The 25,202-nt window shown below is 45.6% G+C and overlaps 2 protein-coding genes across 3 annotated transcripts in view; both read left to right on the plus strand.

The window, feature by feature from the left end:
- The first annotated feature begins 1,382 nt into the window (after positions 1 to 1,382).
- LOC114250738 (uncharacterized) lies at positions 1,383 to 2,955 on the plus strand. The gene is made up of 2 exons (XM_028184726.2): positions 1,383 to 1,542; positions 1,953 to 2,955. Exon 2 carries the CDS (start codon positions 1,961 to 1,963, stop codon positions 2,807 to 2,809), a length of 849 nt encoding a protein of 282 aa, XP_028040527.2. The 5' UTR covers positions 1,383 to 1,542; positions 1,953 to 1,960; the 3' UTR covers positions 2,810 to 2,955.
- A 3,994-nt stretch (positions 2,956 to 6,949) lies between these two features.
- LOC114252322 (uncharacterized) overlaps positions 6,950 to 25,202 on the plus strand; it is a 32,130-nt gene continuing 13,877 nt past the window's right edge. The window contains exon 1 of one of the 2 annotated variants that reach the window (XM_089728589.1): positions 6,950 to 7,037. The gene's annotated coding sequence lies outside the window, so the exon portion shown is untranslated. Of the gene's footprint in view, positions 7,038 to 11,572; positions 11,641 to 25,202 lie in introns of those variants that run through there. The other variant, XM_089728588.1, reaches the window with a different exon arrangement.

Raw genomic sequence — 25,202 nt, forward strand, 5'->3', positions numbered from 1 at the left:
TGGCACTGACTAGGAGTGCCTTTTTTATGAGGGACTTCGACGGCGATCCCGGAGAGCCTACAGACGGTCCGTATGTTAAAAATTTGCTTACCCTCGGGGGTAGGCTGGAGGGTGACTAGAACCATATTATATGGGTCCCTACCGCGGCCGGTGTGCATGCGGTGTACTGAATTTACTGGAAGGCTTTGTTCTAGCAGGTCAGTCTTGACGAGCTCGGCATCTAGCTCCTTTGGGATTCCGCGTATAACAACGCGAAGTTGGCGCTCCTCCTGTAGCGTATAAGTGTGAAAACTTATACGCTCCTTGCGGAGGGAACTTGAGTGAACCCTATGGTCGTCGGGTGTCGTTACTTTTATTTGAATCCCGTTGGCGAGATTACGGGCCCTGACAAAATTGATATTTTTGGCTTTAAGGGCCAGGGAAACTCGGTCCCAAGCTGCTTTCTCTTGAAGGATTATCGGGGGAGGGGTCTGAGTTTTATTATGTGCCACCGGATGCGGCGACGGAGTGACACGGGCTGGGGGCGCAACGGGAGTCTGAGGACGGGGGCGCGACGCGTTCGCGGTTTTGCTAATTTTAGCGGCCGCGGGAGCTCGAGACTCCGCGGCACGCTTCTTACTCTTTTGTACCAGAGTGAATCCATCCGTCGATGAGGCGGGGGCGAGGTCGACCTCCATGTCTGAGTCAGAGTCGGAGGACGAGGAGGCGGGCGCAGGCGACCTACGAGCAAGTGTTTTAGAGGGCGCGACGGGGGCCGCAGATGATCGCGGATCTGAAATGGTGGCCACGGACGACGCAGCAGTTTTACTCGCCAGTATAGGTGACACGGGAGCGGCAGGCACGACGGAGGCTGCGGTGCTCGATTTTCGTGAAAAACGAAAATTTTAAAACTTTTGAGTTAGAGTAGTGTTCATTGGAGGCATCAATTTTACATATATGTACTTAGACAATTAGGATAATTGTATTTAAATTTTTGAAGGTTTCACTTCTACCACGTGTGGATTGCACACATGTCTTTTTTTTGTTACGATTACGATAACGGTTTCCAAACTAATTTCGTCAAATCAGTACTAAGTTACCAAAAACAATATAAATTAAATGAGGTTGATAAAAAAATGTGTGGCTAATAAAATTGGACGAAAGTGTAGTTTGCTACAGTGATGCGCGTGTACAACACAGCACAACTGACGACATGCGACACGACGCGGGAAGATCCAGTCACGTAATCAACATGGCCGGCGTCATTCTCCCCCTTCCTTCGTTCCCCCAGAATCAACACAGACCCAAAAATGTAATTCTGCGCATGTCAAGTTCAGAGAGTCTCAAGACTCGTGCCGACTACTGCAATACTGAAATACTGAAATTACGTTCATTCAAAAAATTGCAAATTCACGCGGGCAAAGTCGCGGCGCACGTCTCGTGAATGATACATGTACTTGACCTCAAGGGTATCTGTTTTGTTTTTTCTAAGCATCTTATAAGGTTCATAAATACAGATCGCACAAATACAGAAGTCTCAGTCGTGCTCTGTTGCTCGAAACGGTAAGTCACTGTTCTTATTCTTACTGTATTTAGATGTTCGTCAATGTTTGAGATGGATAGAAATAATAAGTGAAAACGGAGCCCATGACCACAGAGGGAAGCCTGCCTTGAGACATGAGGTTGAAGTCTTAACTACCAACGGCATTAAAGTAGAGCGTTTTAAATGAATTTTTAATATTAACGTTCGTGAACAACTGGATAGGGGACTCCAAATCGTCTCAAGTTCAGAGATACAGTCAAACAACATTGTTGATCAGTGGAGCACACTTGAGATCTTCTCCAAAGTGTCACCCGGGTAACGAGCGCACGTGGGGGCCGGGGGGACGCTCCGGTCCCCGCGTGATGTCTGACTGACGTGACGCTCACCTTCCCCTCTATAGTACTAAATATTCTTTTTATTCTCATTATAGATTCCAAGATGAGGGTGCTGTTATTTTGCCTGGCCGGCTTACTGGTCTGCCTGCAGACGGCTGATTCTCACTCATTGCCGCAAAAGGATTACGACACTGACTCCAGCAAACATGACATAACTAATCCACTGAATGACACCAGCGGGAATAATAGCAGCTCGGATCCTGACAACTCCAGGGGAATGTTCGATTTTGGCTCCACAACGTTCCTCGTGCGTTACGTAACTAGAGATGACAATAAAGTGGACAAAAGTATATACGCCCACAAGAACGGCAAAGCGAAGAAAGTTTTAGAAGACGGTATAGCCGTCTTTGATGACTTTCCGAAGTCGCGCGCCTATTTGGGCAATAAGGACGGTATCTACGTTTACGACACAGAAACAGAGAAGCTTGAGAAGTACGGCAATCTGAGTGACAACGTCATCGGGATCACAAAAGAGAACCGCAGTGACGACCTGTACATTCTGACGGAAGACTACGTAGTCTACAAGGTCATCGAGGAAGGCACCAAGAAAGTCAAAGTCAACGAGGCTGAGCATGCTGAGAGAATAGCGCTGGACTGGGATGACAACTTGTACTACATCGGAGCGAACGATCACCCGTATGTTGTCACTTCGGACGGTGCGAAGAAGATCGAAGGTCTTCCAGCTAACCCAACTTCAGTGTTTATCTCTACGCCTCCGATCAAGATAAAACACGGAGCGTGGTTTATGTCCGGAAAGCAGCCCTACATTATTTATCCCAACGCGAGCAGCGAACCGTACGTGTTCAACGACCAAGAGAAGTTGGAATACGAGAAAAGAATTCGTGATCTCGAAGTTATTTTCTCTCAGTTCAACAACCAAATAGAGGAATAACGTATTATCTTTCGATTTCGCGTATTGTATAGATTTGAATTTGAGAATTTAATATTGATAATAACAAACCCGAGGTTCAACTGTAAAAGCAATTTTAATTATAGAAATAACGTGTTTTTTTATTGAAATGAATGAATCTTGTCGAATGTTGTTGTTTTATTTCCTGTCTACCTAGACCATTTTATAACGCCTATTATTATAAGCATAAAGTAGAGCATCCGATGTATGTGGTTTGCTGTTGCTCGTGGACACCACCAACGTCGACAACCTGGGTGCTGCCTACCGTGAGGGTTCGCTATAAGTCCGCTTTAGATCTCGGATCTCATTAGAAAAAATAAATTCCACAGCTATGAAGAAACACCGAGAGAGCGCATTTGCTCAGCTTGATAGAACGTGACGGAATCACTTCTGGAAGAGATCCCCGTGGTGCGCCTCTTTTCAAATGATGAATCTTTTCTCTGAGGCGGAAGATAAAGTGCTAGGATGGAAAGGACAGACTTCTCCGCTACAAATGTTAAAAGAGTCTCCACGGAACACACGGGACATCATGTAGAACGAACAATTCTTAAATCACTGTTGACATCTGTGCTATTGATTCCTTTTCTTTTGTTGATTTCGGTATATGGTATATTAAAATTGCGGATCCACGGTATATATTACTAACAGAATCCATATATTATTAAGACGTATTATTACGTATGGTTTACATTTTTTTATGGTTGAAGGATGACTGGTGGCCCGGAGGCATTTCTTGTTTCCCCACGACCGGTGGGCGAGCACGGAGTCAGCCAAGATGAGTAGGATTTGCTTACAGCTACCCAGGCGTCTCCAAAGGGAACCTAACAACTCAAGAACAGCTGTTTCGCGGATGAATCTACTACTGGATCGGAATCGCTACCCAGTGACCGTCGACGCCCTAGGTACGTCGTTACGAATCCATCAGATCTGATAACTGTTGCATTAGACGCCTTCACCTCTATCAATAGGAGCAGGCGTAGGGATCCCGGTAACTATACTCGTCGAACTCGGCAAAGAAGTTGACGTGCAACCGAAGTAATTTTTTTTTACGGGCAGGGACCGAACTTTATGCGAGTATTCCACGCCCAGTAGGAGATGCAGGGTACGTGGGACTTGACGGTCTGTAGATGTAGAGAACAGACCACGGGTCAATGACTGCCTTTCGATCTTTCGCCGCTTCTTTCGATAACGCGGGAAAGATACGGTTCCTCATAGCGGATATATATATTAACAAAATTGGCAGTACTTTAGGTTGTTTGTTCCAGAATAATATTCATAGATGTCGCATGCGTTCATTAAGGAGTTTGAACCAATCAGTACATGAACAAGTCAAACAGTTTTAGAATCAGTCGTTAATTTAGAAGCACACGAAAAAGGTCAAAGTGTTATCATGACGATAAGACACAGTAGATCGAATTCCCAAAACATTGATTTAATGAATTACTGTTCTTTGTGTAACTCAGTGTCAGAGGAACTCCGGGGTGCGCGCCGCGGATAATTCGATGTCTTGTTTCTTCGATATTTGTAGAAGGATATGTCAGGGCACTGGGCTACACCGAACTCTATCTACAGCTTTGAGAACTACACTAGTGTCTTGTACCGGGCTGTAGGGCCCTAGGCAGCGGCTTCACTTTTGTGGTGGCGAAGAACTTTGTTGGAAACTGGTTAGAGAGACATAAGCGTCTCAACAATGCTCGACTTTATTCCAAGCTTATGACTGGGGCTCTGAGTTGAAGAATCGGTCAGTGAGTTAGTGCGGACGAGTAAATAGTACATAATAATATATACATATTGTTACGCGCTGGGGTTCACGATAAATAAATGTTCCACTAAAGTACACCTTAAAACTGTATTTATCATATAGAACGCTTCACAAACACTTTAAAATTCTCAATTCGCTTCTTCCGTTTCGCTTCAGGTGATCCGTTTTCTGTTTCGCTTCGAGTAGTTCCGATTATTAACTGAATGCGTGTCATCTCTGCAACGCCTTTATAGTCGATACGACATCATCGTTGAGAGCATTCCTCATAAGTTGAGCACTTTCGGTGCGTACTTCCGCTATCTGACAATAGATGGCATTGTACTTCTTGCACGCCTCTGTTCGACGGGTTTTCCGCTGCCCGTCGCACAGCCCCCTTCATCATGGTATGCTTTTCCCCCCCAGAATACGCGGAGCAGCGTACTCCCACCGAGGTGGAAGCATGGAGGGATTCTCCACCTAAGGTGGTACTCTCCTGGGGTCATTTTTCTTTTAAGTGTGCCATCATTATTCTTGTTCCTTTGTTATTTAACCAGGGGTCGGTCCCCTGGGACGGTCCTCGCGACTGGACTCCCTCCAGCCACTCATCTCATCGCCGGGCACGTCACAAGCTTAAGATTAAGGCATTTTTTATAGAGGTTCGCATCCTCGCGGCCCCTGCTACGCAGCGGCCTCCGCCTCCTACTCGGTAGGGATTACGGTATGCTTTTACGAAGCCACGCCGGTAAAACGGTACCCCCCTCTTGAGGGCCTTCCCCTCAAGCTGCCAAGAGGCAGCCCGGGGATATGGCCTAGCATCTAAGAGGGCTCCAGAAGGGAGCCCTCTCCCTCTTCGCGCACCCTTTGTCTAGCAAAGGTAGGAAACGGGAAAACGGTGTGCAGTCCTCTTAGTTCGCGGCACCCCTGTGCAGACAACGCTGCTCCACGGTATCGGGGTGCACGCTTAAGCCCCACCGCCGCGACAAGGTGAGACCTCTTGTGAGTCCGCACGGGTAGGTACCACTACCCCGCCTATTTCTGCCGTGAAGCAGTAATGCGTTTCGGTTTGAAGGGTGGGGCAGCCGTTATGACTATAATGAGACCTTAGAACTATATCTCAAGGTCTGTGGGTGTGCATTTACGTTGTGGATGTCTATGAGCTCCAGTAACCACTTAACACCGGGGGGGGTGTGAGCTCGTCCACACATGTAAGCAATAAAAGAAAAACAAAGTACAACTTGAAACACTCCACAAACAATTTAAAATTCTCAATTCGCTCCTTCCACTTCGCTTCAGGTGATCCGTTCGCTGCTTCGCTTCGAGTAGTTTCGATTACTGAGTGACTGCGTTCCATCTCTGCAACGCCTTTATAGTCGATACGAAATCCTCTATCGAACATTCCTCACAAATCGAGCACTTTCGATGCGTGCTTCCGGTATCTTACAACTAATGGTGTTGGACTTTTCAAGAGTTCTAGATGATACTAGATCCCTTGGTATTCGTTTCGGCTATTCGGCGATAGATGGCGTTAGTGGCGTAACAATGTGTAGGTACAGATGAGGTGCGAGACCACCCTCCAGCAGCTGGACACACACCGGCACCGGACCCCTGAGATGATTGACATATTTTTCCATGCTCTCAATAATCTCCGTGGGAAACTTTTTTTTGTTATATTCACATAGCATGGTATTGGCTCGAACTGTAAGAGTAGTACACACGAATATACGCAAATATAAATCAAGTAAAAACCGTTCATTTAATGAACATGATAAACGGGATCACTCGGCCAGTAATACTGGGCCTATTATCTTTTTATTTATTTATTACCTAGATGTGTGGACGAGCTCACAGCCCACCCGGTGTTAAGTGGTTACTGGAACCCATAGACATCTACAACGTAAATGCGCCACACACCTTGAGATATAAGTTCTAAGGTCTCAGTAAAGTTACAACGGCTGCTCCACCCTTCAAACCGAAACGCATTATTGCTTCACGGCAGAAATAGGCGGGGCGGTGGTACCTACCCGTGCGGACTCACAAGAGGCCCTACCACCTTATATGTGTATGGTAGGGCCTCTTGTGTGGCGCATTTACGTTGTAGATGTCTATGGGTTCCAGTAACCACTTAACACCAGGTGGGCTGTGAACTCGTCCACACACCTAGGCCATAAAAAAATTAAAAAAATAATAGTTCGTCATCATGTCTGGAAAATGACGCCATTTTGACGTAAACGTGGAGGGTCGCGCGGCGGCACTGCTCCAGCAGCAGTAGCGTCGCGCGACCACGGTCGCTTGCTAGCCACGCCCACAGGTCGCGCGACCGGGTCGCTTGCGTTGTTTAGGGTTTCATATATTTTTATACTAAGCAGTGAGTCGCGAGACGCGGGCGCTGGCCTGTCGCGATCGCGACGAAAAAAAAAGTACAGATCGGACAAATACAGAAGTGTCAGTCGTGCTCTGTTGCTCGAAGCGGTAAGTCATTGTTCTTATTCTTACCACATGTATTTAGATATTCGTCAATGCTTGAGATGGACAGAAATAATAAGCGAAAACTGAGCCCATTACCACAGCGGGAAAGCTGCCTTGAGACATGAGGTGGAAGTCTTAACTACTAACGGCATTAAAGTAGTTCCGGTAGATGCTCTGGTCCCCGCGTGATGCCTTACTGACGTGACGCTCATCTTACCCTCTATAGTAATGTTACGCTGGTAAGAGTAACGCCATCTATCGCCGAAAAGTCGAATGAATATGTAAGGATCTAGTAGCATCTAGAACGCTTGAGAAGTATAACGCCATCTATTATCAGATAGCGGAAACACAATACTAGAAATGTGTGGAATATTCTCGATGATTCTAGGGATGTGGTATAGGCTATCAAAGCGTTGCAGAGATGGCACGCAGTCAGTTAGTAATCAGGACTACTCGAAGCGAAACAGCCAACGGATCATCTGCAGGCCGAAATAGGTTTTAAATAGTTTAAGAAAAAATAGATACAATATAAAAAAAATTAGTTAATAAGTGATTACGTAAAACATGTATAATCTTCAATTAATTTATAAGCCATTTAAGCCATTAAAGTTAGTGTATCAGATGAGAGATTCTTAATAGACCAATAGGAACGATTGAGTAGCGCTCTTGTTACGGTAACATATAGATCGCGGGACTCGTTAACGAGGCTACTTGAAATTGCACGCGGCAGCGATTTTTTGTGATGGCCGCGCGTGTTCTTGATTTTTTTGTTGCCCTTGTAAGCAGCCGAGAATACGGCCCACCTGATGGTGAGTGGTTACCGTCGCCCATGGACTTTAGCAATGCCAGAGGCAGAGCTAAGCCGCTGCCTACCGCTTAACACTCTCCACAAGCCTCATTTGAAGAAGGACATGTCATAGCGCTCGGGAAAGACCGTGGAGGGGAGCTCATTCCATAGCCGGATGGTACGTGGCAAAAAAATTCTCTGGAAACGCACTGTGGATGACCGCAGTGGCTCCAGGTAGTATGGATGAACTCTACTCCGATGGCGGGCGGTGCAATGCTAAAAAAGAGATGGCGGTATCATCTCGAACAATTCCTCAGAGCACTTCCCATGGAACATACGGTACAAAATACAGAGGGAACCGAAGTCCCTCCGCAGACCCAGAGGTTCCAAACGATCCGTGAGAATGGGATTATAGACAATTCGAACGGCCCTTCTCTGTAGGGAATCAAATGGAAGAAGCTGATACTTGGGAGCCCCGGCCCAGAGATGGGAGCAGTACTCTACGCGAGGCCAGACTTGGGCTTTATAAAGCAAAAGCCTTTGTCCAGACGTGAAGTACCGCTTCGCTCTGTTGAGGACTCCTAGCATTTTGGCCGCCAACTTGGCTTTGCCTTCCAAGTGACTCCGAAACTGGACGTCGCTCGAAATATCAACCCCAAGTATCCCGATACTCTCGGAAGGTTACAGGGATACTCCAGGGAGGGGGGATTGGAATTGCGGCGTCATGATAAAGGGGTCCTTCTTCGCAGTGAACGCACAAACTTGTGTCTTTATCGGGTTGAATTGAACTTGGTTCCACCCCACCGGAGACTCGCCCCAGAGAGTTCTCCACTTCAGACACAAGTTTTGATCGTCTCCCCCGTGCTGTCATCCGCATAGCAATGCATGCCATCAATAGACAGCATGTCATTGATATACAGGATGAAAAGCGTAGGGGAGAGCACCGAAATTTGTGGAACGCCAGCGTTAATGGTAATGGCATCAGAACAGTCACCGTCTACAACGACCGTGATGCTCCGCCCATCCAAAAAGCTAGCGATCCACTTGCAGAGACCCTCGGGGATTCCGTAAGATGGTAGCTTCGATAGAAGTGCCCTATGCCAGACCCTGTCGAAGGCCTTCGCGATATCAAGGCTCACAGCAAGAGCCTCGCCCTTGTTCTCTAAGGCTTCAGCCCACCTGTGAGTAAGGTATACGAAAAGATCGCCAGCTGAGCGACCGTGACGGAAACCGTACTGTCGGTCACTGATCACCTGCGATCTTCAAGATACTTCAGGAGTTGTGTATTTATTATTCGCTCCGTCACCTTGGAAAGCAAGGAGGTTATCGCGATAGGCCTGTAGCTCGATGGGTCCGACCGGTCACCCTTCTTGGGGATAGGGTTTACGTGGGCGGTCTTCCACGAAAACGGAACCCTGTTAGTGCAATAAGAGAGGCGATACAAACGCTTTAGCGCAGGCGTCAGCTCAGGGGCGCACGTTTTCAGAACCACTGCAGAGATACCGTCTGGTCCACTCGACTTATGGACGTCCAGGAGTCGGAGCTCCCGCCTGACTGCACACTGTGTAAAGCAGATCTCCGGCAGGGAACTATCACACCTTGGGATGTTCGGTGGTGTGGCACCCCCGTCGTCCACAGTCGAGTTCGAGGCGAAGAGTTTGACCAAAAGGTCAGCCTTCTCTTTCGCACTATGGGCCAGACTGTCATCGGTGGTGTAATGGTGGGAGACTAGACCTGCAAAAGTTTCCTTCTGCAGCTTTGGCGAGCGACCAAAAAGCACGGCTCCCAGAGGGATAGTAGCTCTTCAGTCGCTCGGCAATTCTAGCAACGTGCTCCAACTTCGCCCTGGCAATAACCTTCTTGTAGGACCTGGAAGCGGCGTTATATTTCCGCCTTTTCTCTGAGATGTTAGGATCCCGACGTCTCCTGGCATCATCCCATGCCACGTATGCGGACCGCCTGAGGTGTGCAGCGTCCTTGTTGGCCTTGTTATACCAGGGTCTGCTGCTACCCCCAACGGGCACCTTAGAGGAGGGAATAAACAATTCCATTCCATGGAGCACCACGTCTTTAAGACGGTCTGCACCGACGTCAGGATCAGCAGAGAAAAAGCAGAATAGCCTCCATGGGTAGGATGCGTAAAATTCACGCAATCCATCCCAATCTGCTGACATATACTGCCAAACTCTTCGATACCTGGTCATCGCTCGACAACTAGGACGAGAGAGTGGTGTGGTAGCACGCATAAGGCAGTGATCAGACGATCCAAGCGGAGCGTCGACCACCACACCGTATCCGGCTGGATCGGTGGTTAGCAGAAGATCCAACAGAGAAGGTTCGTGCCCCTCAATATCTGGGACACGGGCGGGCTGTGTCACCAGCTGGGAGAAGCCGTAGGCCAGGGCGAAATCGTAGGCAGCCCGACCCGGGAGGTCAGTGGTTCTGGACCCCAACTCCTCCTGGTGGTGAGCGTTAAAGTCTCCAAGAACCACTACCTCCGCAGATGGTTACTGCTCAAGCACGCGGTTAGTCCCCTCTTGCACATGCTCGTCTCAAGATGGTGGTGTACGGCGTCGAAGTTGCTATGTAGACCCTTTACATTGCTGAAATTCACATTAAATGTGGAATGGGGAATCGCCGACAAAACCCTTTTTCTTTTTCGAGCTGTCATAATTTTATTTGGAAAGTGGGGTTAGGTGGGGTAGGAAGTTCGAGGCGAAATCATGACAACACCTGAATAAAGCACGGAACACAGTATCGACCACGGGTTGCGTGAGAGACTGACGCAGGGCATGGAAGGGCCCCCGGTCCGCCCTGCGTGCGATCGCCGGGATCCACTCCATTCTCCGACTCCGGCACGACGATCGCATGACAGGATTTTACACCGGTTGGCGGGACAGCTTTCCGGGGCGGAGCTTAGTAGTGACACCCGGGTTCAAGTCCCCAACTGACCGGCGGGCGGCGGCGAACACCGTTTCACTGGGTCTCCCTATACCCCCGTCAAACAATCACGTCCCGCGAGCTCGCACGCACATCTGTTTCGCATGTTCCAGGTATCATCAAGATTCACCCCGAACAAGGAAGAGGAAAGGGAAGGAATAAAACTGGCTTTCCAACCCATACGCCGGAGCATAGCTAGACTGTTTGGCGGCAGACTCTAATTGGAGAGTGGTCGCCAGCCAGTCGGACAAATCCTACCACCGATTATGTATTCGGCTCCCGTTTAGCACCACCCAGGGGTCACTTGTAGGGAATCGCCGGTTAAACCTACGGAAGCGGGAAGCAATCAATCCCCAAAAGTTCTTGTTTAACGGAGATTTTTTGAAAATGGACGCGCCAACAAAATGGTTTGTACTGGGCGCGTGCGATCCCACGGCTGGTCGGGGCGGAATGAAATGGAGGGGCGCGCGCGTCCCGGGGCGTCGTAGAGGGGGGCACCGCTTCTTGCGTTAACACTTGGGTTAACATACATTTACATTAACACTTAGGGTACTTTGCATCACGGCCTATACTGAACCTATGTACTATAATAAATACGATTACGATTATGATTGTTGTTCGTGCTTTTTAAATTATCAATCAATTTGTTCGACTGCCACTTTAAACACAAGAGAATGCGACAATCTCTGCGGAAATTGCATTCATTCGGAAGAATTGAAAATCAACGCGGGCAAAATCGCGGCGTACGTCTCGTGAATGATATTATATTATGTACTTGACCTCAAGGGTATCTATTGTTTTTTCTAAACATATTTTATGTTTCATAAGTACAGATCGAACAAATACAGAAGTCTCAGTCTTGCTCTGTTGCTCGAAACGGTAAGTCACTGTTCTTAACTTTTTTTTAAGAGGGTTTAAGGGTAAAAACGGCTTATCTCGATTTCCGGCAAAACTACCAGTCCTATGGAAAGTAATTAAATGACAAAAATGTAGCTACAGCTTTTGTGATTACACTTTTTTCACATAACCTCAAAATTTATGTGAAAAATTCAAATAAACGAGTTTTGTTTTTCATTTTATGTTATGAAAAAAAATTTTTTTCACGAAAGGACAATGTCCATTTTCTTAGGGCGTTTGGGCCCCTAAAAAAAGTTGTCGAGTCATGATGGTTTAACTTAATTTGATAGACAAAGAAATATCTTTTCATATTCAGAAAATTATTTTTATATTCTCACTCAGGTTTAAGAGATATCTGTTTTTTCTGCAGCTAAACTTAAGTTGTTAATTGTTTTCTTCGAAATCAATAATCGCTCTCATCAATAATTACAATATTAAATAAGTTAATTGTGGTTAATGCTGCTAGAAATAAGCCCGTACGTACGCCCTTACGTTATTATTATATCCTCATAATAATAATAAAATGAAATGAAAATTCGGAAGCCGGCAACGATATTGTTATTGTTGTTTTTAAATTCGCCAATAAGCAGGCAAAGAGCGTAGCCTAGTCTGTCGTAGTTTTTTTTTTTCAATAAAAAGCTAGTGTATCTCTTTTTATTGTTTTTTGGGAGTTTTGACGTCAACTCGATGAATAGCACATTGAGTGAGCGAGAATTTCCGCAGACCATTTATCTTGAAAAAAAAAACAATCACTGCTATGTTAACCACAGTTTTATTCCAATGCCTCAATAATCGCGAACAATGATTATTGACGTTTAATTCACAAAACAACACCCAATTTATATATTATATATCACAATAAACTATTAAAAAAACATTAAAATAAAACTTCAAGTGACGCTTCACTCGGGTTGCTCCACCGTCCCGTCGTTATGAAGCTTGGTCGCGCTCCCGATTCCGTTCCCGTCACGAGGACTGTGGTGGATTGGCACACGCTGGGCATCAGCCTGGCTGAATCTGATCCACCATCGCTCCCGTTAAGCCTGGACTCTATCCCGTCTCCTCAGGATACCGCTGAAGCCATAGACATCTTAACGTCACACATCACCTCGACATTAGATAGGTCATCAAAACAAGTTGTAGCGGAGGACTTCCTTCACCGCTTCAAATTGCCCGACGATATTAGGGAACTCCTTAGAGCTAAGAACGCCTCGATATGCGCCTACGACAGGTATCCTACCACGGAAAATCGTATTCAAATGCGTGCCCTACAACGCGACGTAAAGTCTCGCATCGCCGAAGTCCGAGATACCAGATGGTCTGATTTCTTAGAAGGACTCGCGCCCTCCCAAAGGTCTTACTAAAGACTTGATCAAAGATCTACGTCCTCGCAAGGCTCTCGGTTCCGACGGTATATCTAACCGCGTTATTAAACTTCTACCCGTCCAACTCATCGTGATTTTGGCATCTATTTTCAATGCCGCTATGGCGAACTGCATCTTTCCAGCGGTGTGGAAATAAGCGGACGTTATCGGCATCCATAAACCCGGTAAACCAAAAAATCATCCGACGAGCTACCGCCCGATTAGCCTCTAGGCAAACTGTATGAGCGTCTGCTTTACAAGCGCCTCAGAGACCGTCTCATCCAAGGTTATTTTCATCGATGAACAATTCGGATCCCGTATAAATCACTCATGCGTTCAACAGGTGCACCGCCTCACAGAGCACATTCTTGTGGGGCTTAATCGACCAAAACCGTTATACACGGGAGCTCTCTTCTTCGACGTCGCAAAAGCGTTCGACAAAGTCTGGCACAACGGTTTGATTTTCAAACTATTCAACATGGGCGTGCCGGATAGTCTCGTGGTCATCATACGGGACTTCTTGTCGAACCGCTCTTTTCGATATCGAGTCGAGGGAACCCGCTCCTCCCCACGACCTCTCACAGCTGGAGTACCGCAAGGCTCTGTTCTCTCACCCCTCTTGTTTAGCTTATTCGTCAATGATATTCCCCGGTCTCCGCCGACCCAGTTAGCTTTATTCGCCGACGACACGACTGTTTACTATTCCAGTAGAAACAAGTCCCTAATCACGAAGAAACTTCAGAGCGCAGCCCTAACCCTAGGACAGTGGTTTCGAAAATGGCGCATAGACATCAACCCAGCGAAAAGTACTGCGGTGCTATTTCAGAGGCGAAGCTCCACACGGATTTCCTCCCGGATTAGGAGGAGGAATCTCACACCCCCAATTACTTTCTTTAGACAACCCATACCTTGGGCTAGGAAGGTCAAGTACCTGGGCGTTACCCTGGATGCATCGATGACATTCCGCCCGCATATAAAATCTGTCCGTGACCGTGCCGCGTTTATTCTCGGTAGACTCTATCCCATGATCTGTAAGCGAAGTAAAATGTCCCTTCGGAACAAGGTGACACTTTACAAAACTTGCATAAGGCCCGTCATGACTTACGCGAGTGTGGTGTTCGCTCACGCGTCCCGCACAGACATAGACACCCTCCAATCTCTACAATCCCGCTTTTGCAGGTTAGCCGTCGGATCTCCGTGGTTCGTGACTAACGTTGACCTACACGACAACCTGGGCCTTGAATCTATCCAGAAATACATGAAATCAGCTTCGGAACGGTACTTCGTTAAGGCTATGCGTCATGATAATCGCCTTATCGTTGCCGCCGCTGACTACTCCCCGATCCTGATCACGCAGGAGCCAGTCAACGTCGACGCCCTAGACACGTCCCTACTGATCCATCAGATCCACCTAACCTTTGCATTAGACGCCTTCAGCTCTAACATTAGGAGCAGGCTTAGGGACTCCGGGCCACCAGTAAATATTCAATCACAAAAAAAAAGAACTCGGGTTGCTGCCAAAACTCTCTGGTCATATAGGTATAATAAGAATAGAGTAATGGTAGGCGATTGAGATTTTTACTAATGGAATCAACAATATTTAAAAATATTAAATAATTCATGGTTGAACGGTCGAATGACAACTTGAACGGTCGAAGGTCACTTGAATATCTTATATAAGACCGGTCAATTATTATTTGTTCTTTTTCGTCTTTTTGTATGTCTGTCTTTTCAGAAGTCAAAAAATGTACTGCCGTGCCGCCGGTCACATGCGCCCTCGTTCCATTTCATTTTTAATTATTTTCAAATATCTGTCTTAATAAATAAATAATAATAATAAATAAATAAATAAATATTTACTAAGTCACGCTACGTTAACTGGTCCCGTGATAAGTTCGTAAAGAACTTGTGTTACAGGTACCAGATAACGGAAATAAATATAAGATTTTTATTATACACATACACATATTTAATATACATCCATAACCCTGGAAAAGACATTTATATTTATCATACAAATATCTTCCCTTGGCGGGATTCGAACCTGCGACCCCCTTGTGTAGTGATCATGTCACTTACCACTACACCAGACGGCAGTTGCCATCTTAGTCTGTCTATGTCATAGAGTTAATAAGTACCTACAACTGGAGTGCTGTCTAATGCCGAGAAATCGGTCTCGAAAGAGATACTTTTTGGTCGCGGTGTCCTTGTCTCATGTGGTGACCATATAACATTTATTTATAGGACAACATTATACACATGCATCAGTTTTGAATTTACCTTAAGTAATTCTGTGTAGCCCTATGTAAGTACAAAACACGTGCTTGCAACAGTTTATTTATGTAAATTCAATTCTAAACATTGCTTCGTCGTTATAGTGACTTTTTTCGACGGTTTTTTTGGAAATTGCTGCGTTGTCGAAAATCTAGCATTGAGTTTTATTACAAACATCATTACCTCAGTTCTATTACTTAAACTTCCTCAAAATCATGTTTAACGTCCGAATACTCAACCGCGACTTAAATGTTCACGATTGACTTCCACGGTGAAGGAATAACATCGTGTAATAAAAATGAAATCTGCAAAATTATAATTTGCGTAATTACTGGTGATAGGACCTCTTGTGAGTCCGCACGGGTAGGTACCACCGCACCGCCTATTTCTGCCGTGAAGCAGTAATGCGTTTCGGTTTGAAGGGAGGGGCAGCCGTTGTGACTATACTGAGACCTTAGAACTATATCTCAAGGTGTGTGGCGCATTTACGTTGTAGATGTCTATGGGCTCCAGTAACCACTTAACATCAGGTGGGCTGTGAGCTCGTCCACACATCTAAGCAATAAAAAAAAAACTTTATTACGCAATTCCTACTTTAAGGCTTCGTCAAACAGAGCGCGTCAGAGCACTACGCTATGACGCCGAGATGTGATGTACAACTGTGGTATACCGTATACATACCGTCACACAGAGCGCCAGTGCTATAAGCGCTATAGCGCAGCGCTGGCGCTCTGTTTGACGGTATGTTACCATAGTAGCACAACACATCTCGGCCTCATAGCGCGGCGTTAGTTTAGCGCTCTGACGCGCGCCAAGGACGCGTTCTGTTTGACGAAGGCTTTAATGTACTGGCTAAGTGGGTCGTGCAAATTAATATTTGACACACTGAGTGAGACACTGCCATACACATGGTCTGCGCGTATCTTTTTTTTTTTTTTATGATTGAATGATTACTGGTGGCCCGGAGGCCTTTCCAGTTTCACCAGGACAGGTGGGCGAGCAAAGGCTCAGCCAGGAGGGGTGGGATTTGCTAACAGCTACCCGAGCGCCTCCGAAGGAGACCTAACAACTCAAGAGTAGCTGCTTCGCGAATGAATCTACTACCGGATCGGAATCGCGACCCGCTGAGAAGATCCGGCGAGAAACTCAGCGAGCTGATTCATGGGTTAGGTTGCACGGCGAACTCTTTGTCGAGTTCGACGAGTACGGTTACCGAGGTCCCTAAGCCTGCTCCTAGAGCTGAAGGCGTCTAGTGCAAAGGTTATTGGATCTGATGGATCCGTAAGGACGTGTATAGGGCGTCGACGGTGACTGGCTCCTGCATGATCAGGATTCGGGGAGTAGTCAGCGGCGGCTACGATAAGGCGATTATCATGACGCATAGCCTTATCGAAGTACCGTTCCGACGCTGACTTCATGTATTTCTGTATAGATTCGAGGCCCAGGTCGTCGTGTAGGTCAACGTTCCTCACGAACCACGGAGCTCCGACGGCTAACCTGCAAAAGCGGGATTGTAGAGATTGAAGGGTGTCTATGTGTGTGCGGGCCGCGTGAGCGAACACCACACTCGCGTAAGTCATGACGGGCCTTATGCAAGTTTTGTAAAGTGTCACCTTGTTCCGAAGGGACATTTTACTCCGCTTACAGATCATGGGGTAGAGTCTACCGAGAATAAACGCGGCACGGTCACGGACTGATTTTATATGCGGGCGGAATGTCATCGATGCATCCAGGGTAACGCCCAGGTACTTGACCTTCCTGGCCCAGGGTATGGATTGACTAAAGAGAGTAATCGGGGGTGTGAGATTCCTCCTCCTAATTCGGGAGGAAATCCGTGTGGAGCTTCCCCTCTGAAATAGCACCGCAGTACTTTTCGCTGGGTTGATGTCTATGCGCCATTTTTGGAACCACTGTCCTAGGGCTAGGGCTGCGCTCTGAAGCTTCTTCGCGATTAGGGACTTGTTTCTACTGGAATAGTAAACAGTCGTGTCGTCGGCGAATAAAGCTAAATGGGTCGGCGGCGACCGGGGAATATCGTTAACGAATAAGCTAAATAGGAGGGGTGAGAGGACAGAGCCTTGCGGGACTCCAGCTGTGAGAGGTCGTGGGGAGGAGCGGGTGCCCTCGACTCGATATCGAAAAGAGCGGTTCGACAAGAAGTCCCGTATGATGAGCACGAGACTTTCCGGCACACCCATGTTGAATAGTTTGAAAATCAAACCGTTGTGCCAGACTTTGTCGAACGCTTTTGCGACGTCGAAGAAGAGAGCTCCCGTATATGAGTCGTCTATTATCAAAGGCGGCAATCTGACTTTTGGACAATGATTGGTAAATCAGAAAAACGAATTATTGACTTTGTATTCCATTGGCAGTCACAAAACTCTTCGGAACGACATCTTAGATAAATAACAGGTTAACTATTAACCTTTATTTAATGCAGGTTTTGAACCGTATTCTTTGAAGGAGACGATTATATTCAAATAAATCTGTATTGACATATCAATAAAATTTTTTTGTCCAAATGTACAGATTGCCGCCTTTGATAATAGACGACTCATATAACGGTTTTGGTCGATTAAGCCCCACAAGAATGTGCTCCGTGAGGCGGTGCACCTGTTGAACGCATGAGTGATTTGTACGGAATCCGAATTGTTCATCGATGAGAATGCCCTTGGATGAGACGAAGTCTCTGAGGCGTTTGTAGAGCAGACGCTCATACAGTTTGCCTAGAGACATGAGGAGGCTGATCGGGCGGTAGCTCGTCGGATGATTTTTTGGTTTACCGGGTTTATGTATGCCGATAACGTCCGCTTCTTTCCACACCGCGGGAAAGATACAGTTCGCCATAGCGGCATTGAAAATAGATGCCAACATCACGATGAGTTGGACGGGTAGAAGTTTAATAACGCGGTTGGATATACCGTCGGAACCGGGAGCCTTGCGAGGACGTAGGTCTTTGATCAAGTCTTTAACTTCCATCGGGGTGACGGGTGGTAACGCATCCGAGGGTGGCAAGGAGGCTCTGCGTTCTACCTCACTGTCTACTAATTCTACATGAACAGGGTCCACGGATTGAGTGCTGGGTGTACACTGGGTTTGCAATGTATCGGCCAGCAGCTCTGCTTTTTCGTCATTATCGAACGCCGCGAGTCGGCCTGAGGGGCCTACGAGGGGGGGCATAGTTACTACCGTATCCGATTTGAGAGTACGAGCTAAGCGGTAGTAAGACCTTTGGGAGGGCGCGGGTCCTTCTAAGAAATCAGACCATCTGGCATCTCGGACTTCGGCGATGCGAGACTTTACGTCGCGTTGTAAGGCACGCATTCGAATACGATTTTCCGCGGTAGGATACCTGTCGTAGGCGCGTATTGAGGCATTCTTAGCTCTTAGGAGCTCCCTAATATCGTCGGACAATTTGAAGCGGTGAAGGAAGTCCTCCGCTACAACTTGTTTCGATGACCTATCTAATGTCGAGGTGATGTGTGACGTTAAGATGTCTATGGCTTCAGCGGTATCCTGAGGAGACGGGGTAGAGTCCGGGTTAAACGGGAGCGATGGTGGATCAGATTCAGCCAGGCTGACGCCCAGCGTGTGCCAATCCACCACAGTCCTCGTGACGGGAACGGAATCGGGAGCGCGACCGAGCTTCATAACGACGGGACGGTGGTCTGAATCTAACTCTGAAACTACTTCGATCGAGTGTAAGCGCAGAGTTACGTTTTTTAATAACGCTATGTCGAGTATATCCGGGCGATGCGCGATATTTAGCGGGTAGTGAGTCGGGGTTAGCGGAGCGACGATATCGAAGGCGAGATCATCAACTAACGCGTCAAGCCGCCTGCCATTCGGGGTTGTGGTGTGTGAGTTCCACCTGATGTGCTTACAATTTAGGTCGCCCGCCAGAATGACAGAGCTTCCCATGCCGAGCAGCGCCTCGATATCACTGCTTAGAACGATCTTATCCGGTGGAAGATAAACGGACGCGATAACGATCGGCGCGTGTCCCGTCAGTGAGATTCGGCACACTGATGCTTCGATATTAGCGAGCGCGGGAGGATCGATCGGGACGCAATGCAGGGCTCTTCTATAGTAAATGACGGTACCACCACCACGAGCAGAGAGCCTGTCGTTCCTGACCATGTTATAGTTCGCGATTTTAGGGTCACGGCACGCGGGCTTAAGTAGGGTCTCCTGCACTAAAAATATATCAATTTGATGGTCACGCAAAAAGTCAGAAACCTGATCACGTTGATTTGCGAGACCGTAAGCGTTAAAAAATCCTATCGTTACGGATAGAGGCTTTATTCTACTTATATACGCCATTGATTACCGGCGGAGTGAGGGGAGGACGTACGTATTTAATGACGCGTATACGTCGGCGTATTCTTGCACAACGGCGATAAAGTGTTGTGCAGTGGAGGCAGCGCGAATGGTGTCGCCCAAAGCGTTAACGCGCTCAAAGTTGATCGACTGAAAGAAGTCGATCGCTAAAGCGAGATTGTCGGACGCGGTTGGAGGGCAAGTCGCGGGAGAGGGACGAGTCGCGGGGGTGGGACGAGTCGCGGAGGAGGGAGTTGTAGCCGTGTTCGTGTACGGCAGCGGTTTCGCTCAGGCTGAGACACTGGGCACCGGCGCCGAAACGAACGCTGGCTTAGCCTGCGACACAGAGGGTGCCGAGGCTTTGATGTCTGGGCCGGAAGCTCGGAGGCGGTTTTGGCGGGCGACGCGGCGATTTATTTTAGGGGCTCGGGGGCATCCGCGGTAATTTGCGGGGTGACCCTGTGTTCGACACAGGACGCAGCTAGGCGGTTCCGTCGCGGTTTTTTGATCGCGAGTGCATAGGGCCGTGGCGTGATCGCCTAATCACTTGACGCATCGGGGGCGCGCGTGACAGTTACGGGAAGAATGCCCGTATAATTGGCAGTTATGGCACTGGCTAGGTGTGCCTTTCTTGTGTAGGGTTTCGACTGCAATTCCGGAAAGGCTACAGACCGTTCGGATGTTGAATATTTGCTTACCCTCGGGGGTAGGCTGGAGGGCGACGAGAACCATATTATATGGCTCCCTTCCGCGGCCTTTGTGCATGCGATGTACGGAGTTAACCGGTAGGCCTTGTACGAGAAGGTCGGCCTTGACGAGCTCGGCATCCAACTCTTTAGGGATGCCACGTATGACGACACGGAGTTCGCGCTCCTCCTGGAGCGTATACGTGTGGAAACTTATACGCTCCTTACGGAGGTAAGAAGAGAGGGCCCTATGGTCGTCGGGTGTTCGAACCTTAATTTGAATGCCGTTCGCGAGGTTACGGGCATTCGTGAAATTGATATTTTTGGCCTTAAGGGCCAGGGAAACTCGTTCCCAAGCTGCCTTCTCTTGAAGGATTACCGGGGGAGGGGTCTGAGTTTTATTTTGTGCCACCGGACGCGGCGACGGAGTGGCACGGGCTGGAGGCGCAACGGGAGTCTGAGGGCGGGGGCGCGACGCGTTCGCGGCTTTGCTAATTTTAGCGGCCGCGGGAGCTCGAGACTCCGCGGCACGCTTCTTACCCTTTTGCACCAGGGTGAATCCATCCGTCGATGAGGCGGGGGCGAGGTCGACCTCCATCTCCGAGTCAGAGTCGGAGGACGAGGAGGCGGGCGCAGGTGACCTACGAGTAGGTGTTTTGGAGGGCGCGACGGAGGCCGCGGATGATCGCGCTGCTGGAACGGTGACCACGGCGGACGACGCAGTAGTTTTACTCGCCAGTATAGGCGACGCGGGAACGGCAGGCACGACGGAGGCTGCGGTGCTCGATGCAGAAGCTTTGCACGCAGGTACAGGCGACGCAGGAGCAGCGAGCTCGGCGGAGTCCACGAGAGGGCTCGCGGTGTGATCGGCCTTGAAGGCCTGAAACTCGGAAGTGAGCTTTGGGTAGCGAAGCCGGAGAAATTCCGCAAATACAGCGTCCATGATGGCTACGTGCCCAGGTGGGGCTACCCTGGGTCTTAGAAAACACTCGCCTTGCGGCGAGGCCCCAACTTCTCGGACCTGAGCGGTTCTATTGAACACAGGTGGCGATGCGGCACGATTACTACAGGACAAAGAAAAAACACAACAAAACGGAAATAACAAAAAGCAACGAAACAATTAAACACTTCCAGGAAGACAGTTTGTCGGCAGATGTACCACGAACACAGAAATAACAAAAGGAAACAAAACAAATAAAAACTTCCAGGAAAAACACTTGGTCGGCAGATGTACCACGAACACAGGCCGCGCGAACAATGGCCGGGCTAACAAAAGCCGGGCGAACAAAGGCCGGGCGATCGAGTGGTCGATGAGCACGTCCGCACGTGACGGGTGCCTCTATCGGAATCCTGCGCGTATCGGGTGCTCTTTTCCTGCATTTAAATCTTCAATTGATTTAAAATTGCTTGTATTTTTACTTGTGCTATTTTCATGACACGCGTATATTAAGTCTACTAGTTACATTTTAGGAAATAAAACACAATGGGTAATAAAATGAAATGAACTGAAATTCATTTATTTGTTATAATTATGTAGACAACTAAATAACTCTTAAATGACAAGTCAACACACATAACACAATACACATAGTACTTGATCTCTATTTACAAAATATTGGTTATATTATTATTATTAAGTTCAGTTAATTTTCTGTAGTGTTATAATATAACATATCCTCCATTTTATGTAAATTATTTTTTTTTCAACGAAATACATAATTTATTTTAATCAATATCTAAGTGGACCATGAGTATCATTAAAATTTTGCAATTTAAATTTCAATTCAATTAAAATCGCCATTTTTCTTTAATACATCTAAAATCGACTTTATATTTACAATCACTATTTCGAGACTTTTAAGTTTTTGTTTCAAAACCTTAACATCTTGTCGTAATTTTGCTTTTCTCGGGGTATGTTTTATTTCTTGCGTTGGAGTACTTGATTTCTCTTGTTTGACCTTTATATAGGACATTTTCCAGAAATTCCAACGTCATATTTACTAGAAGATCCTCCTCGTTCGCTTAACGTTATACATGCAAATGCTAATGATATACATACTTCCGTGCGACGCTAATCAATACAATAAAAAAAGTTCAAAAAATACCATGTGATGGCTCTTATTCTATCTATATTCTAGTTCTACCTCTAAGCCCGTTGTAAACAACATAATGAAACCTGCGCTTACTAAAAACATTATTAAAATATTCAGTAATGAACTAGGGAAAAATATGGGTGTAGCGCTGAATGATCTGTGTTTGGGACAATCTGTCATAAATTATTGTATGCCTGGGGCTTACAATAATACATACTTAATAAAAATTTAAATGTGACTCATTGTCCTAACAAAACAATAATTATAATGATTGGGAGAAGGGGAAATGCAGATATAAGAGATATAAAATATCAAATAAATCAATTATTAACACTACAGGTGAAAAAGATCATCATGTTTGCATTTCCATTTATTCAGAGTATGCCAGCAGAAAATAAAATAAGACATAGCATTAATGATTTCATGCAAACAGTTTCTAATGTAAATAATTATTATGTCATGACACCATGCAAATCAGAAAATACATTCTATACTATTGACATTAATTGCATGATAAAAAATAAATGTATTATTATGACAAAACCTAACAAATACTATTTAGGTAGCTACAATTTTAGACAAGTAGCAAACTCGCTACATTATTTTTTACCCATTTATTTAGCCATGAATTTGGCTAATCAACCTACTGCTTCTTTTGAGCAGGAAAAAAATATGACATTTATTAATTTGGAATCCGTTCAAAGTAATTTAAATGAAATCCTAAGACAACAGAGTTTACCTCTTGCAGTAAACATGATTTATTTGGACACAACCCATCAACAAAGTATAATGTTTCTTTGAAAACAACTGTGATCAACCTAGTGCATCAGAACTTACAAGGTTTGATGGGTAAAGAACTTGAAATTGATTTGTTCCTAGATTTTAATAAAGTCAATGTTCTATGTGTAACTGAACATTGGCTTAAAAAATATGAATTAAATTGTAATTTTAAAAATCACCAGGTTGTGAGTTTCTTCTGCAGAGAGAATGCTATACGAGGTGGCTCACTGATCATTGTTAATAAAGACTATAAAAATGTAAGGAACGTAGAGACATTGTGAGCCTCTCTGTGGAACGGATTATTGAAATGGCATGTGTAGAGCTTGAGCGATTCATTGTTGTAAGTGTGTACAGACCTCCTGATGCGTTATAGGATTCTTTTGAAAATATTTTGGAAAATGTATTGATAAAGCTTTCTGTCTCTAATAAAAAAAAATTTGTATGTGGTGATTATAATATCAATCTTTTAGAGAACACAAATACCACTATTAGATTCAGAACATTGTTAAAGTCATATAACCTCCCAAACTTATTTCTAGAGCCTACTAGGACAACGACCACATCGGCAACATGTTTAGATAACATATTTACAAATGTAACACCGATTAACAAAAAAATTATTAATCAGTTAACATCAGACCATAGTGGACAATTTGTGTCTTTTGAATCAATTATGAATTCTAAAGATAAAAATACTCTTGTGATTGTTCCTATTAATAAAAAACGAATTGAGAAGTTTAGAAATAATATTAAGCAAGAACATTCAGAAATTATTTATAATAAAAACCCAAATTTGTCATACCAGAATATGTTTGAGAGAATTAATTTGGTCTTTACTGATGTATTTATTCCTAAAACTGTAACATTAAAAAACAAAACGGTGTTCAGCGAGTGGGCCACCACTGGAGTGTACAAAAGTAGAAAAAAGTTGTATGATCTGTACTCTGAAAAAGTTTATAATAATGATGAAACATTTCATCAATATGTCAGGAACTATTCCAAACTATTTAGAAAAGTTTGTTTAGCGGCAAAATCTTTACATTTAAGTGATTTAATCAAAAATGCCCCTGACAAGATAAAGATGACTTGGAACATCATTGGTAGAGAAAGTGGAAAAGTCAGAAATAGCCATCAAGAATTCTCGTTAAAAATAGACGATAAATTGGTAACTAGTCATGAAGATGTGGCTAATGCTTTTGAAAAGTTTTTCTCTGACATTCCAGTTTCAACTACCACATCTCTAAATTCATCCCCCACAGCAGCTGAAATATTATTGCATAACCATGTCAACAAATGCAATGAAATTTTTAAATTTAAGAAAATTAATTCAAACGATATAATAAAAATGTTTAATAGCCTTAATGTAAAAAATACAGCTGACTTGTGGGGAATATCAGTAAAGGTTTTGAAGTCTGTAATAGACATTATTGCTTCTCATCTTGTTAGTATTTTTAATGATTGTATTAAGTGTGGTGTATTTCCTGACTTAATGAAACATAGTAAAGTGATTCCTCTTTTTAAATCTGGTAGTACTGATGACCCCTCTAACTATAGACCTATTTCAGTACTCCCTACATCATCATCATCATTATCCTGCCCTTCTCCCAGTCACCTGGGGTCGGCGCAACATGTTTTCTCCTTCCATACTCTTCTATCATATACCATTTCTTCGCTCACTCCCCTCCTACCCATATCGTCTTTCACACAATCCATCCATTTCTTCTTAGGTCTACCTCTTCCTCTAAATCCTTCCACATTCATAGTTAACACTCTCCTAACAACCTCATTTTCATTCCGTCTCATCACATGTCCATACCATCCCAAACGTGCACTCCTCAGCTTCTCTGTCACAGGTGCCACTTTCAGACTTCCTCTAACATATTCATATTATTTCAGTACTCCCTACGTTGAGTAAAATCTTTGAAAAAATTATTTTGACACAACTTTTAGAACATTTTAATTCAAATAACCTGCTTCATAATAAACAATTCGGGTTTACAAAGGGTCGCTCTACAACTGATGCAGGT

This window comes from Bombyx mandarina, chromosome 07 (genome assembly GCF_030267445.1).
Source record: "Bombyx mandarina strain Sakado chromosome 07, ASM3026744v2".
NCBI lineage: Eukaryota > Metazoa > Arthropoda > Insecta > Lepidoptera > Bombycidae > Bombyx > Bombyx mandarina.

Coding starts and splice junctions, on each gene's coding strand:
- LOC114250738 (XM_028184726.2), top strand. CDS start 1,961: ATGAGGGTGCTGTTATTTTGCCTGGCCGGCTTACTGGTCTGCCTGCAG.